This window comes from Phodopus roborovskii, unplaced genomic scaffold (assembly GCF_943737965.1).
Source record: "Phodopus roborovskii unplaced genomic scaffold, PHOROB, whole genome shotgun sequence".
Lineage (NCBI taxonomy): Eukaryota > Metazoa > Chordata > Mammalia > Rodentia > Cricetidae > Phodopus > Phodopus roborovskii.
In genome coordinates this window covers 910,909-923,943 of record NW_026125059.1, presented here as the reverse complement: position 1 = coordinate 923,943, position 13,035 = coordinate 910,909, and the positions used below count along the sequence as shown (strand labels likewise).

The 13,035-nt window shown below is 54.9% G+C and overlaps 1 protein-coding gene across 1 annotated transcript in view; it reads right to left on the bottom strand.

Annotated features, from left to right (window-relative positions):
- Nucleotides 1–1,423: 1,423 nt before the first annotated feature.
- Kcnq2 (potassium voltage-gated channel subfamily Q member 2) overlaps nucleotides 1,424–13,035 on the bottom strand; it is a 53,694-nt gene continuing 42,082 nt past the window's right edge. Inside the window, exons 12-17 of the mRNA XM_051184613.1 lie at nucleotides 8,790–9,013; nucleotides 8,049–8,157; nucleotides 7,443–7,574; nucleotides 5,645–5,752; nucleotides 2,802–2,925; nucleotides 1,424–2,155 (exon numbers count right to left, since the gene is read on the bottom strand). Coding sequence (XP_051040570.1) covers nucleotides 1,433–2,155; nucleotides 2,802–2,925; nucleotides 5,645–5,752; nucleotides 7,443–7,574; nucleotides 8,049–8,157; nucleotides 8,790–9,013 — 1,420 coding nt within the window. The 3' untranslated portion in view covers nucleotides 1,424–1,432. The remainder of the gene's footprint in view (nucleotides 2,156–2,801; nucleotides 2,926–5,644; nucleotides 5,753–7,442; nucleotides 7,575–8,048; nucleotides 8,158–8,789; nucleotides 9,014–13,035) is intronic.

Sequence of the window (13,035 nt, the reverse complement as noted above, 5' to 3'; positions counted from 1 at the left end):
TCTACCCCTGCCAGAACACACTGTTTAAGGGTGGGAGAAGTGGGCAGAACTCTGTCCAGGCTCAAGCTCTACAGTACTTGCCTCAAAGACTGGGCCCCGCCCCACCCCGAAATGCTACCATTCAATGCCAAACACCTCTGGGCCAGATGTTGCAGGACTACAACTGAGGGTCCTACCTTGTCTCCTTTTAAAACTGGCTGCTATATGGTCCAAGATGCCCACTCACAAGATGAACAGAGTCCTGCTCACCAGAGTAGAGGACAAGGTGACCCCAATCCCCCAAACACTGAGAGGCCACAGCCAAGGGACCTTTAGTGGATGAATGAGACTGTGGATGGCCAGCTTCCGTGGGAAGGATCCTTGACCAGGCACAGAGGCCATGCCCTCATGTGGAAAGAGCTGACAGTTTGACGATGTCATATGTAGAGCCTAGTGGGCAGCAGGCAAACTGGTGCCCTGGCTAAGGACAGTGCTGGTCTGTTTACCCGGTGGTTCTCTTGAAGTACTGGCAACAGCCTGGAGACCAGTGCCACACCAGGAAAGATTGAGGCCATGAGATGTCAATCCAGACCTCCTGGGCTACAGTGCCAGGGATGAGGCAGCCAGAACCTCCCAAAGAACTCCTTCCAGAAAAGGCTGTGAGCTGGGTCCTCCCTCCCCTAAGAGGTGGAAGCCATGGGTGGGAGGTTCAAGGGTCAGTTCTAAGCTCCAGGTTGGTCCCTAAGGATTCACCCCTTCCTCGTCTCCAGGAAAAGGGTCCTGATCTAAGGGTGGTTCCCATGGAAGGGTCCACGGATTGTGGAACAGGGAGGAAGATGCTGGCCGGCAGCTCTCTAGCTAGGTGCCCAGGGATGAGGAGCATTTCCCAGCCACATACAAACAGTGGGCCTGGTAACGCTTTACTGAGGCAGTCAGAGACTGAGGGATAAGCAGTCAGGTGTGAGAGACCTACTACTATACCTCCTGAGCTTCCAGCCTAAGCTGGGGGACCCATGGGTCTGAGGACTGGTCATCAGCAGTAGACAGACCTGCTCCACTGAGACCTCCCATGTACTGGGACCACCCAGCCACACCACCACTCACAGGTGCCACCATCACTCTGCTGCTCCCCACTCACAGGGCAGTGTCTGTCCCCCAAGAAGCCTGGGCAGGGATAGCTTTGCTGCCATAGGTAGCTCCTGGGGCCTGCAGGGCCCAGCCTCAACCTCCCTCACCTGGTTGGAAAAGAACTTCAATAAATGTTACCATGTGTGCCAAGTAGCCCTGCCTCATCTCCACTCCACGTGAACCCTGAGAGCCAGATCCCATGAGCATCCTCACAACCCCACGCTACTCTATGTCCTTCTGTCACTTTAGGAAAGACCCTGGAACTCCAGCTCCAAACCAGGAACAGGAGTGGGTGTGGCATGGGGCCCAGCAGCCCAGCCCAGCCTCACTTCCTGGGCCCTGCCCAACCCACATCTCCAAAGGGGCCCTCACCAGTGGCAGAGCGTGGGGGAGGCCCGCACGGTGTGCAGAGGTCTGAGTCTGTGTCAGACTCCCCCTCTGCAATGTAGGGCCTGACCTTGGCACATGGCGCCACAGCTGCATAACAGCTGCCTAGGGCATCCAGGTTCTCCTTGGACTGTGAGATACTGAACCCGCTGAAAGAGCGCTCCAGCTCCTCGTGGTCCACAGATGGGATGGAGATGGACGTGTCGCTATCCCGCAGGGCGCCCTCAGGGGGCCTGCAGGTTGGGGCGCCCTCCAGCCTCAGGAACTCGGTACTGGCCCGGTTGCCCCCACTGTAGGCAGACAGCGACCGCTCATGTGCAGGGGGTGGTGGGATGCGTACCAGTGAGCCATGGTCTCCCACAGGGGAGGTGCCGTGGCGCTGGTGGCTCTGCTGCCACGAGGTGGATGGAGGACACTGGGTAGGGGGCATGGCTGGGGGTGCAGCGTAGTTCCTCTGGCCTGTAGAGCTGGTGGAGCGGACGATCTTAATGATACAGCCATGCTTGTCTGCATGCTCACGGCTGTCCTCTGGGCTGTGGTAAGGTGGCGCCGGCTCAGGTTCCTTGGCCCCAAAATAGGCCTCTGTCTCTGCTGGTGGGATGCCCATTCGCTGCGTGTAGATGCTCACCAGGAAGTCTAGCTTCTTTTCCATGGATAAGACCTGCAAGAGTGGAAGTTGCTGGGCTGGACTTTTGAGGAAAGGACCCAGGATGCACTGGGAAGAAGGAACCTGGGAGCTGCCCTTTCTCTATCCAGGACTTCAACAGTTCAACCTCTGAGCTTAGCCTGCGCCTGATCTCAGGTCAGCTGATGAAGGTACTCATGTGGTGGCTCCTAAGGATCCATCTCCAAGAGAGTGAGGATTGGTACTGGGCAAGGAAAAGAGAGGAGCTGGGCGGTGGTGGCACATGCCTTTAATCCCATCACTTGGGAGGCAGAAGCAGATGGATCTCTGTAAGTTCCAGGCCAGTCTGGTCTACAGAGCGAGTTCCAGGACGGGCTCCAAAGCTACAAAGAGATACCTTGTCTCAAAAAAAAAAAGGGGGGGAGGGCGGGGCAACCTATGGCAAGTTCCACAGTGGTTACCCGCAAATAAAAACCAGGCCCGACAGCTACCCTTCTAGGTACTTCCAAGCTCCAGGTCCTGACTACGGGAAGACAATCTTCACAGGGTTATCGGGTATTTCATAGAGCTGTGCCCACTCCTGCTGCCATCTACCTTTATGCTTGGGCTGCTCAGCAGCCTATGGCTAACAAAATGAGACAGAGAGACAGCAGAGGCCGCTCCCTTTCTAGGCTTTTCCTACCTGTTTCTCCACCTTCCCAAGCCGTCCCATCATGCTGGGGTCTTCAGGCAGCTCCGTCTCCGCTGGGCCTTTGGTGCGGTCCTTGTCGGTTATTGTTGGGCCCCGCCCCACAATCTGGTCCACTCTAGCAGGAATAGAGACCCAGCCCCCAAGTATGAGTTTGAGAGGGTAAGACCAGGCCCCTGCCCCTTCTTCCTGGGCTAACCCACAGCCCCCCAGATCTGAGCTCTGAACCCTATCCAGAGCTGACCGGGGAGCAGCAGGTGCCAGGCAGATGGACACCGGTGCCTCGTGATCGCAGGCTGCCTCCTGACGCCTTGGGTCCTGTTTCCTATCTGTTCCATCCCCATGGGATCTGGCACATTAACAAGGAGTAAAGGGGAAATTTCTCCCCAGGGCCCTCTCTACTATGGTTCCATCCCCATTGGCCTTGCCTCATAGCTCTTCCAGGGCCTGGGATTCACGGGTCTCACAGCAAACTGGGGCCCATGGGGTCAGAGGTTGCTGGTGGGCATCCAGCCAAGGGACTAGAGTAGGGGAGGTTGTAACTTTGCCCAAAGCCACCCCCTGCCAGCTTTACTCCCACATTAATGTGCCATGGAGTTCCTTGGACCCCAATGGGTATGACAGGGACAGTGTTAAATGTCTGCGGCAAGGACAACAGAAGCAGGGAGACGGTGAGTGTCAGCTCCATGCATCAGGGGAAAGGAGACAGGGACCACATAGGAGCTGCCAAAGCACAGCCAGGGGAGAGATGAGCACTGCCAACCAGGGACTTGTGAGGTGGTGGTTGGGGACATATGCACGCAAGTGCGCTGATGCATGCATGAGAGTGTGATGTATGTGTCCTCACATGTGTGTGGGGGGGTATACTCACACCCATGTGAATGAATGTGTGCACGTAAGTGTTGGGCGAGATGAGGAATTCAACCGAGCTGCTCAGTAACGATACTATGATACCGACAAGAAGGGAAGCGATTCCTTTGTCCTCCGAGGATGGGGGTTCTTATCTGCCCAGTGTGGCACCAACAGATCCATGGCATGTGACGAGGGCATGTAGGGCTGTGGCAGGGCTGGCGGGTGTCCCAAGAGTGAGCTTGGGCTGGGAGCTGCAGGTCACTTAAAAAATGAAGAGCCTGCAGAGAGCCTAGGAGCCCGCTGTACCCAGAGTGAGGCTGAGCGAGGCTTCTCCAGCTGAGCTGTGCAGCCCCACACGCAGCAAAGCACTCAAGCAGGAGCATGTCAGCAGGTTCTCCCTCCACTTTCTACAAAACGGGGCGCCCTGCCTGCTTTTGTGCCAACTGCAGAGGAAGGTTCAGGCTCGCATCGGCCCGGGGGAGGGGGGCAGCCTCCGCATGCCACTGGGCTCATGCTGGGCTCATGCAAAGGTGGGGGGAGGGATGGCAGGTGGGACCTTCTGGCTCCGAGCATCAGAGACAACAGCAAAGGAACAGGCTCCCTCATGTCCCACTGCCCACAAGGCCCAGGCACAGATGCACAGCCCCTTCACCCCCGCCACGTGACGAGCCATCTGCCTCATGGATCTTGGGTGGGCTTCAAGTTGCTGCAAGGTGGCCAGACAAGGGTCCTGTGAGGACCTTGTGCCACTTCCTCCCCCCAGGACTCAGGCTGGAGCATCAGACTCAGTCCCCAGGGGCCTCTCAGCTCTTGGGTGATGTGCTGAGTGTCTGGATATCACCGGAGAAGGCTGAGGGGGCTCTGAGGTCTGTAGGGCCTTCCCGGCCTATGGCCTGGATGATCAGGGGACAGGACTAGCAGAAAGACCCAGGGGACTAAATGGGCTTCAGTCTCGTCAGATAATGTCACGGACCACTCAGTCTGGATGTCATCTGGCTAAGAGCTGCTCACTACCTGCTCCCGCTCTCATGGACTGACATGCTCATCACCTTGACCTTTGTCCTCATGACCCAAAGGGTGGACGGAGGCTACATCTGCCAGTTCCAATTTCCCGAACTCTCTGAGCTGCCCAGAGCTCTTCTGTCCCCGGCTGACAGACAGGGCAGGGTCTACGTGGCCTCCTGAGCCTGCTCCTGAGAGGTTTACTTTTCCTGGACAATCAGGCCCCACCAGAAGGAGACAGGGAATTATCTGACTGTTCCCTGTCCGCCCCCCATCTCCCATCTGACAATCTGCTGAGGGACTGGATAAGGTGGGCTGCCATCTTTCTTATCAATGACATCAATGATGGTGGTGACAACTTGAAATAGCACCAGAACTGGCAGAGCCATCTTGGTGCTAGGTGTACTATGTGTGTGTGTGTGTGTGGGGGGTTCTCTTGTTTATTTCTGCCCCCTGCCCCCTACAGTGCTGGGAATTGAACCTAGGGTCTTTTACATGGCAGAGAAGTGCTCTACCACCAAGTTATATCCTGTCTTCACTTATTCTTCAGAACAATTTAGGAGGCAGGTGCATCTCACACCTGAGGAAGTAGTCCAGGAAAGCACTCCCATCTGCTTTAATCTACACAGACCCAAGATCAGGACCACATGCATGGTGTCCACCCCAGTAAGGGGCAGGTGTGAAGGGCTTGAGCTAGTCAAGGTCATAGTGTCACTGGCCATCAAGGCCCTCTGCTTTAGCAGCCTCAGCAGATGTCATAGAGAAGTTCATGGAAATGTGGTCGGTGTAGATGGAGGACTCAGGATGCTACCTAACAGCCCTGGGAGGGAGTAGCTTTTTTCCCTAACATGCCCTTCAGTAAGAGAGAGAACCCAAATGTCCCCTGCCCTGTAGAAGGAAAAGTGCAAGGTGCTGCTATCATGCGGCCTAGAGCAAAGGGGCTGGCCATTCAGACAGGTTGGGAGTAGGCAGTGCATCCTAACCTAGGTGAGTACTGGGGTGACTCTCTCGAAGGGGCCGTGGGTCCTTTGGTAGGGTACTTCTTGTGCCGGGGAGTTGAAGGGGGTGGGGGGCCCACAATCATATCTATCCTGGCAGCGTAAACAAGAAGAGAGACACCAGCAAAACACGTCATAAACAACCCAAGGTGACTTGCGGCACATGCACAGAGACACGGAACAACTTGACAATAGAGATTCTTCCGGCACACATGCTCAAAACGGAATGGTGGGCCCACACTCTGCCCTCACATCTGTCAGGCTTTTCCCATGCCCCCAAGCACTGTCCAGCCTGCCCACTGACCCTCAAGTGGAGTGCAGGATGGACTGGTGCTGGGAATGAAGTCCCAGGAAGCAACTACAGGGCAACAGGACTCTGCATCAGAGGCCAGAAGCACAGGACTCCTCATTGGCATCTGTTTCCCAGACAGAAAGAGAAGGAAAGGGGGAGTGTGGCGTGGAAGAGGCCGTGGAGCAAATAGTTGTGAGGATGGGCATGGTGCTAGGCTAGAGGATGGGAATTCTCACTCACTCACTCACTCACTCACATGCAACACATGTACAACGTATGCTCTGGGGAAGCCAGTCAGAGCTAGGGGACACCTGCCTGGCCTCTGCTTATGAGAGCAGCTCATGGCCTAGGAGCCCTGCCTCTGTGACATCTGCCTTTGATGCAACTTTCTGTGACCTCAAGGGTTTCTCCAGGCTGTCTTTATTGTCCTTACTCTCTGTCTAATCAAAACCCAGGCACCACTTCCAGGACTGGAAAGCAGGGTGTGGCCCCCTCCCCCAGGAGACAGGATTCCTCACAGGTATCACAAGCACACACATGTGTAAATGATGTGTGTGGCTAAGAGTGTGTGCCTAGGAACACGGGGAGCAGGGACGTGCTGGGACCGTTGTGGATATGGTCTGTGCACACACCTGTGTCCTCCTGCACATGCAGGAATGCACACTTGCATGTGTTTTGCATCTGAGGATGTGTTCCTGTGAGAATGTTGGGGGTAGGTCGAAACAATCATGGATATGTGTCTGCATGTGTACACACCTGCTCATGTTGAATGCATGTGTATGTGTGGGTGGACTCAGACCTTACTCATGTGTACACAGTGCATGTGTATATAACTTCTAGAATAAGCAAGCCTATTCTCACACACAGACAAGCCAGTGGTTGCCTCTGATGCGCTTCCTACTCAGGAAGTAGGACTCCACCATGAGGAAGCAGATGGCTGTATCTTGGAGGAACAGCTCCAGGGTTCCCAGTCACCGCCTGGCAGGGCCTATAGAAGCCCTCTCTTCACAGAAACACTCCCATCTCAGCATGTATACATATATTACCAACACACATGTGCACATACACAGCATAGCACATGGCGCTTATGCACACACCCACACTTCATATGCACATGTTTGCACACACATATGCTCACATGCAAGCACATGAGTACATTCAGATGCCCAGACATATACAGATTCACACACATGTGCACACACATGTACATGTGGACACACACATACACACACTCACCACCACAGTGCAGGTGAGTGGGGGAGGAAAGGGAAGGGCAGGAAAAAAAAAAAACAAAACACTAAAGACAGACAGATGGTATGAAAACACAGCAGAAAGCAACGAGAAGCCAACAAGGTGGGAAGAGACCTCCAATGGTGGCACTGGCCCTGTTCTGCACACCTGTCACCCAGCCCTTGGTGCCCCTTGTGCCACGCCTGGTTTTGTCCCGGAGGGCCCTGTTCATGCCCAGACTGGACAGGCAGGGGCTCTTGCCTGGACTGCAGGCTCTTGATGCGGGACAACATGTCCAAGTGTCCGGCTGAGTACTGTTCGATGACATCCATCACGTCATATGGGCGCAGACTCTCTTTGAACTTTCGCTTAGATACCAAGAATCGCATAACACTGCAGAGATGGATAGATCATGAATTCCAGACAGAGGCTACACTGCCAGGGGCCAGTTCCCATATCTAACTTCCTTTCACCCTCAAACAGCACCAAGACCACAATTCCTGGGAAGTACAATCCGTCCTTAGCTGGGCTGCCCACTACCCCTCCCCACCATGGGCTTACTCAGTCCTATTCTCCTTGGAGCCACTGGCATGTGGCAGCTACTGGTTTTCTGAAAAACCCTCCTGCCCTTGGCTTCCATTTCATCCACACAGTCAGGGGCCTGGGCTCTCAGGTTCAGACAGCTCCGCCAGGGCTCCCTGGCCCTCTGGGAACAAGAGGACAGATAGAGGAGCTAGAACGGGCAGGAGTCCTCCTCGGGACTCCTTGTGCTTTCCCAGTAGTTATAGCCTTTGGTGACTCAGCAAGACCCCACGAGGTCACTAAACAGGAGGGCCTTCTCATGCAGAATAGACAAGAGTCCCTCACCACACGGCTCTGATGCTGACTTTGAGGCCAGGGGTGAGATCTTCAGTCACAAACTCGCAGTTACAGCTCTTGTTGTCCTCTACAATGTCCTCCCCAGGGAGGCTTGCTTCTGGGTGGAAGGAAGCACAGACTCTGAGAAGATGGTTACAACAAGGCAATCCCCAGGCTGACCATCAGGGGGCCACTCAGGCTTCCCCAGGATACCCCTTCAATGCCTCTGCTGCACTGGAGTACCCACCCCTGCCTCCCTGCGCTTCTCCTTTGTCAGTCTCTTCTCCAAAAGCTATTGCCTGAACAGCATGAGGGTTTAGAGGACACCCTTCCAGCAGATGAATGGATGACCACGTTGTGGTCACTGTTCAGCCAAGAAATGAAGGCCGCTGTAACACTTGACAGCACAGATGATCCTTGGAGACACCATGCTCGGTGTGCAATGAGGCTCGATATCGTGTATGTGACATGCACAGACTGGAGGGAGAGAGAAGTAGGCATGGAGCCCAGTGGTGGAGAGGGCTTGGGGTGATACCTAGAGGGTCCAAGGCTTCTTCTCTGTTATCTGCTAGAGGTCTCACTGCAAGTAATGGAACTTCCAAGATAAGTGGTTCGTCTGACGTGGTGCCGCTTAAAAGTTTAAGAATGGGGGCTTCCTGCTCCACGAGACTCTGATTTGCACCTTATAGCCAAGTGCTAATGTCCTTCCCCCAGCAGCCACCAGCCTTGGGGGAGGTGGTGCTGACCCACCTTCTGAGTTCTGCCGGGATGCAGCACCCTTGATGCGGAAGGCCTGGCGTGCGCGGCTGCGATCACCAAAGCTCCAGCTCTTGGGCACCTTGCTTGGGCTGTCGTCGAGGCTCTGATCAGCACTGGGGGACCGCCGGACCGTCTGGGCCTGGGGAGACCCTTTCCCCTTGGCAGCCACGCCTCGGGGGCTGGAGAAGACACGATCTTTCAAACTGACCTTCTGACTGTTTCCAGGATAACCGACCAGCAGACAGAACAGGCACAGACAGACACACAGAAAAACAGCAAGAGAAATCACTCCGGAAATAACAAGTCATGTCTGTTTGCAGCTGACGCCCCTCGCCCCACCCCCCAAGCCAGGAGGGAGATGCAAGTCCAAGGAATAACCGACCACGCTGGGAAGGGGGAGCAGTGGCTGGTGAAGCACAGGGCAGGGGTGAGGAGCCGCACAGGTGTGGCCGGACCCGAGGAGGCAACGGCGGGACTCCTAAATCATTCAGCTATCACCACAAGGTGCCTGGGCTCTCTCCACACTGCCACGTCAGCTTCCCCAAATGACTCCTAGGCATAACTAACCCCAGACGCTGGAGACTGGATCTCCTCCCTGGACCTTTGTTGCCCATTCCAACTGCCCCTGGAGTGTCCCTGTAATCATATCACTTCCTGTCTTAGGATCATCTGAGATCAGGGCTACAACTAATGCGTCTAGATCCAATCTTTTTCTATGAGTCCCAGAAGCTGCCTAGCCTCTATGTGGGGCTGATGCCCAGCACTGTCTGGTTTCTGGGCTTCAGATCCCTCCCCTAGGGTGTTTCTAGGAGGACATCAGGGATGAGGTTACTCAGAGGCTAGGCTTCTACTATCACAGGACTGGCTATCCCAAGCTTCAGCCGGCCCCAGGTGGTGGCTGGGAAATGGAGAAATGACAGCCAGCCCCTGCCCAAAGTTCTTTTCCACTGCACTACTATTTCCAGATTCTAGAAGGTCCTAGATCCTCCCTCACCCTATGTTTCTTCATAATCCCAGAGCTCAGCAGCTCACTGTGATCTAGATATCTGGTCTGTGACTGTGATGCTCCAGACAGAGGTGGACTCCACCCATTGCTCTGGGGACAACATGACTCAGTCCAGGCCAGTTACTTTTTCTACTGACGACTCCACTATAACCCCAGAGGCAGAAGGCAGCAAGTCTCTTGTGAAGTGGGACTAACATGTTCAGCCACACAGGGGCCACAGAACTTCCCGGAATAGCTTCAGACAGGGCCTGTGGCAATCCCTAGCAATACTAAAGTAACTCCAAGGAATACCTAGCAATACTAAAGTAACTCCAAGGAAATTTCAGTGCTTAGTATTGTTCACCGATGCCTCAGACCCCAACTCATACCCAGCCACAGTGCACTACCATGGGCCACCAGCCAGAGAGACATGTTCAACAGATAATACAGAGCTGGCTATCACAGAGAAGACAGCCACAGTGCTAAGGCCATCCACTTCGGACTGTGGATGGGGCTAGTGGCCCTCCCCACCCCATCGGGACAGTAGGCAACTTAGGAGGCTACCCTTGCCTTCGCAAACTGTTTAAAGGAGGAGGAAGAAGAGGAAGCCAGAGGCACAAAACACAGGGAAACTGAGGCAGCTTCAAAGTGTCCTGTGTCCCGGGAGCATCAGGAGCCAGCGGCATCTTCTAGCTTTGGAAAATGGCCCTAAGTTCCGACTTGTGTACTTCACTGAAACCCTGGCAGCCACACACAGGCAGCTAGTGGCCAGGGGCACCCACAGTCCACGAGACCTTCTGACCCCCTTCTAAACAAAAAATTCTAGCTGGGTCTAGGGAAAACCAGATATTCAGGGGTCTGTGGCTTCCAATATGTTTTCTCCTCCTGTGGGTCCCCCATACCACAGGAACTATTAAAGACCCAAGACAATGTCTCTCGTGGTCCACCCAGGGTAGAGAGGGTAGGAGCTAGGCAGGGGGAGCTCATGCTTCCCAGTATCAGTCAGGGGCTCTTCCTGTGCCTCAGCACCCCTACCCCAGCTTATACGCTGAAGGAAGGGAAATGAGTCACCACTAAGAAAGCCTGGTTTGGATCATCCTGAATGGAGTTACAGAGCTGCTTTGCTGCTGGGGTCCCAGGAGCCACTCAAAGTTGCAACATTTATAATCAGTGTATATTTAACTCTGGCTGTCAGGCAGACTGAAATGCCGTAGATGGTTATAGTTAGGTCCTCCTGACCCCCAGCCTCTGTTACACCAAGAGGGATTGAAATAGATCCCTCCGGTCAGGTTACCCAAAGTTGGCCACTCTTCCTTCTTAGTAGTAATTTCTTCTGCAGCCACCAAGAGAAGTTAGCAACCACACAAACGCAGGCCTGGACTCTAGCCCTACACAGGGCTGCAGCTCACAGCAGAGGTGCAGCTGCCGGGAAACAGACCCCCACCCTTAGCCTTGGTTCTTCAGTCTCCAACTCTTCATACCGTCCCTTCCTTAGAAGGAGGCCCTGACAGAGAAAGGGACAAAGTAGATTGCGGTTGACATTCAGTCCCCACACAGTCTTCCACATCTCTAGGGCCTGGATAGAGGCATAGAGTCTAAGGGACTCTTACCTCCCAAGCCACCAAGCCAAGATAAAAGCAAACATCAGGTAGGAAGCTCTTTAGAACATCCTCTAAAGCCCCAGCGAGAGAGCCCATAAACACAACTACCCTGTGTGGAGTCAGGAGTTAGCCAGGAGTAAAACTCAAAAGGAAACCAGCCATAAGATTGCCCTCACCCTAGTCAGTGCACGAGGAACCAGACTCAGCGATGCAGGGAGCCAGCATCCACAGAGAATGTGCATGGACTAAGGATGCCCAAAGGAAAGTCCACAAGAACACGTACAGCAAGGCGGACTTCAGCTGGGCTCCTGCAAGCCCATCCTTCCCAGACTTTCTGGTCTTCAAGCAGCCTGACCTTAGCCTCTGCCCTTAAGGTCCAATCTGTGGCCAGAAGCACCTGGACACAAATGCCATGGGCAAGCAAGGTAGCTTCAGCCAGGGCCTGAGCAGGCTGCCTCCCAGGGCAGTCCAGACACCCAGCTCCCTGCCTGCAGCTGCAACACTCTCCCCACAAGCACCCACCTCCAGTGCACAGAGCCAGCAGAGAGGCCCGTGGGGCGGGGAGGTGGCCTTCAAGCCCCTCTCCCAGTGGAGAAGGACACGCAGCATGCACGGGTGCAAATGCACAGCATGCTGCTCGGCACAGCTGGCCTCATGCACACGATGGGGGCTCCCCCATGCGGGGGCCACCACAGCTGCCTGTGTATGGCTGGGTTGTACCAGCCAGGAAAGGGACAGGCACGGGAGGGCAACCAGGAGGCAGGGGCCCCAGAGCAAGCAGGACAGATGCCTTCACACATGGACAACAGACAGGGAATAGGACGGAAAAGGAGTAGTCAAGGTGCAAAGGGTTAGGAGGCTTTTCACCATCCTGTTTCCAGTCTTTCCTAAACCAGGCCTGCAAGTCAGAAGGGGGAGACATGGCCTCTGGCTTTTGGGGGCCCTGAAGAGCCCAGAACACAGCGAGCTGCCTCCCTCAATGAGGTGCCGGCTAAGGGTCAGTCCTTAATGCCTAGTAGAGGTACCAGAGTGGCCGGCTCCAGAGGAAAAGTTTCCTGAAGGACATTGGACTGTTTCTACAGCAGTAACCCTGGCCAGCCAGCCCCTGCTCTGACAGGAGGGGACTCCATCAAGAGTCGGAGGCCAGGCGCCCAGCTCTGCCCTGTGCTTAGGCATCAGGGGACCCAGAGTCGGGTGGGCACTGTGCCGGCTCATCCTGAACCTCTAGTAAGCAGGGAGGGCAGGGGCGTGCAGCGTGGTCAGTCCGTGCGAGCATTGCGCGGTACCTAGAGTGTCCGGGGCAGCATCCACACAGGCACCCTCGGCACGGTCTGCCTTTACTGGAAATGAGGAGAGCATAGTTAGTCCCGGGGGCGGCGACAGGACCGGAACAGAGAGCAGGTAACTGAGGCACTGTGACCACTCAGGGAGTTCAGGCTCACAGTACCCCAGCCGCAGTGTTTGCGTCTGAGCAAGGGCAGAGAGAAAGGGGGTGCGCGCGAAAGTCTTCCGCGGCCTGGGAAAGAAAATAGTTCTCTATTTTTGGAGAAAAAGAATCCCTGTGGTTTTCCTCCAAAAATACCTTTTCCTTCCAAAGCCAGAGAGTGTGGGTTCATGTTTCAAGAGATGTATTATTTTTTGCTATATCCAT